Source organism: Acanthisitta chloris, unplaced genomic scaffold (assembly GCF_000695815.1).
Source record: "Acanthisitta chloris isolate BGI_N310 unplaced genomic scaffold, ASM69581v1 scaffold43367, whole genome shotgun sequence".
Classification (NCBI taxonomy): Eukaryota; Metazoa; Chordata; class Aves; order Passeriformes; family Acanthisittidae; genus Acanthisitta; species Acanthisitta chloris.
This window is the reverse complement of record NW_008682836.1, coordinates 2,116-4,611: the sequence shown is the minus strand read 5'-3', so window position 1 is coordinate 4,611 and position 2,496 is coordinate 2,116. Positions and strand designations below refer to the sequence as shown.

The window sequence follows — 2,496 nt, the reverse complement described above, 5'->3', positions numbered from 1 at the left end:
GAGGGTGTGCAGAACCATCAGCTCCATGAGATCTGAGCACTGAGGGTGTACATGACCTGCTCAGCCCCTTTGGTGTCCCCACCACCTTTGTCCCCTACAACATCTCCTTGTCCTCACAAGCTTCTCCCCCCTCTGGTGTCCCCATGACAACCCCAAAGCTCTCACCACCCCAATGTCCCCTCCCTTGTTCCCCATGGAGACCCAGAGCCAAAGTGCCAGAAAGGACCTTTTTTAACCAAAAAAAAAGAGGGAGAAGAGTTGCCAGGAGGGTCGGGGCACCCATGGGTGGGGAGAGGGGACACCCACGGGTGGGGGATCAGTTTGGGCACCCGAAGAGGGTCATGGACCGGGAGAAACGGACGAAGTCCAGGCAGAGCTCCTGGACACCTGCGTCCTGGCACTCGTCGTCCGATGGCCACGGCTCCAGCCACGTGTCCTTGCCGATGAGGTAGGAGAAACTGGGGACAAAAGGGGACACAGGGGACAATGAGGTCACGCTGGGGTGGCACCCTGGGAGCACACACACAGGGGTGGGTGGACGAGGGGATGCACAACCTTCCACGAGACAACGGAGAGTCACCGAGTCCCCTCCGCCCCCGTCCCCGGTGTCCCACGTTCCCGTGTCCCTACCGGTTCTTGGTGGCCCAGAGGTCGCTGGCTGAGCCCCAGATCAGGTAGTCCTGGCCCATCTTGAGGCCTAGAGTGTCTCGGCACTTCTGGTGGGTGGCGAAGGTTCTGTTGCTCCCTGCCGGGTTCTCGTCGGTGCCTGGCACAGGGAGGACGTGGGTGACGTGTCACCTCCCCCCAAAGACAACCTGGCAGTGGTGGGGACACAACCCCCATGGTGGCACCAGTTCCCCCTGGGTGTCCCCAGCACCCGTGGGTGACATCAACCCACCTGGGTGTCCTTCTCCAAGTGGGTGTCTCCAACACTCTTGGGTGACGCCGACCCACCTGGGGGACCTCGACCCACCTGGACGTCCCTGCCCCTGGATGTCCCCAGCCCCAGGTGACCCCACCATGTCTTTGGGGTGCCCTCGTCCCCCCTGGGGTGGCCTCGTCCCCCCTGGGTGCTCATACCCATCTTGATGACGGAGATGATGCTCATGATGTAGTTGATGTGGGATGGTGTGTCCTCCAGTGCCACTGGCCTCACCTTGTACACTGGGGAGGGACACCAGAGGGTCAACCCCACCCCTGGACATCCCCTGTCACCAGGGTGACCCTTGGGGGACCTCTATGTCCTCCCCATGTCCCTCTGCACCCCTGTCTGGCCTGGACCCACCTTGTCCCTGTCCCATCCCTGTCCTCCCGAATCTCCATTCCCATCCCACCTTGTCCCTGTCCCATCCATGTCCCTGTCTGTCCCCTCCTGTCTCCACCCACATCCCTTGTGTCCCCTGAGTGCCCCAACTGCCCCTCCATGGCCCTGTGTCTCCTGCGGTGCCCCCATGACCCGATGTCCCCAGTGTCCCCGTGTCCCACCGTAGTCCACGTCGGGCTCGCAGGCTTTCTGGATGCGTTCCTGGACATCGACCGGGACGTCCTCCTCGTGCCGCTTGAAGCAATGCTCTGTGGGGACATGGGGACAAGGCTGTGGCAAGGTCTCTTGGGACAGTGACGTGTCCCACCGGGGCCATGACATGTCCCACCACAGCTATGACGTGTCCCGTCACAGCAATGTGTCCCATCATGGCCATGACATGTCCCACCACAGCTATGACGTGTCCCATCACAGCAATGTGTCCCATCATGGCCATGACATGTCCCACCACAGCTATGACGTGTCCCATCCCAGCAATGTGTCCCATCATGGCCATGACATGTCCCATCACGGCAATGTGTCCCATCACGGCCATGACGTGTCCCATCACGGCCATGATGTGTCCCATCACGGCCATGACGTGTCCCATCACAGCTACAACTTGTTTTTTCATGGCCATGACTTGTCCCATCACAGCTATGACATCTCCCATCACAGCAATGTGTCCCATCATGGCCATGACATGTCCCACCACAGCTATGACGTGTCCCGTCACAGCAATGTGTCCCATCATGGCCATGACATGTCCCACCACAGCTATGACGTGTCCCCGTCCCCCAATGGGCCATTGTCTTCCCCCACCCCAGCCACAACATGTCCCATCGCGGCCACAACATGTCGCATCAAGGCAACGTGTCCCATCATGGCCATGACTTGTCCCACCACAGCTATGACATGTCCCATCACGGCCACGACACGTCCCATCAAGGCAACGTGTCCCATCATGGCCATGACTTGTCCCACCACAGCCACAACATGTCCCATCGCGGCCACAACATGTCGCATCAAGGCAACGTGTCCCATCATGGCCATGACTTGTCCCATCACAGCTACTTGTTTTTTCATGACCATGACTTGTCCCACCACAGCTATGACATGTCCCATCACGGCCACGACACGTCCCATCAAGGCAACGTGTCCCATCATGGCCATGACTTGTCCCACCACAGCTA

General features: G+C 59.9%; 1 protein-coding gene across 1 annotated transcript in view; it reads right to left on the bottom strand.

Moving 5' to 3' along the window:
* Positions 1 to 316: 316 nt before the first annotated feature.
* The window catches only part of LOC103805988 (complement C3-like), a gene marked incomplete at its 5' end in the record, with an annotated part of 4,227 nt that continues 2,047 nt past the window's right edge, over positions 317 to 2,496 (bottom strand). Inside the window, 4 exons of the mRNA XM_009078654.1 lie at positions 317 to 458; positions 631 to 766; positions 1,081 to 1,164; positions 1,486 to 1,572. Of these exons, the coding sequence (XP_009076902.1) occupies positions 317 to 458; positions 631 to 766; positions 1,081 to 1,164; positions 1,486 to 1,572 (449 nt within the window). The remainder of the gene's footprint in view (positions 459 to 630; positions 767 to 1,080; positions 1,165 to 1,485; positions 1,573 to 2,496) is intronic.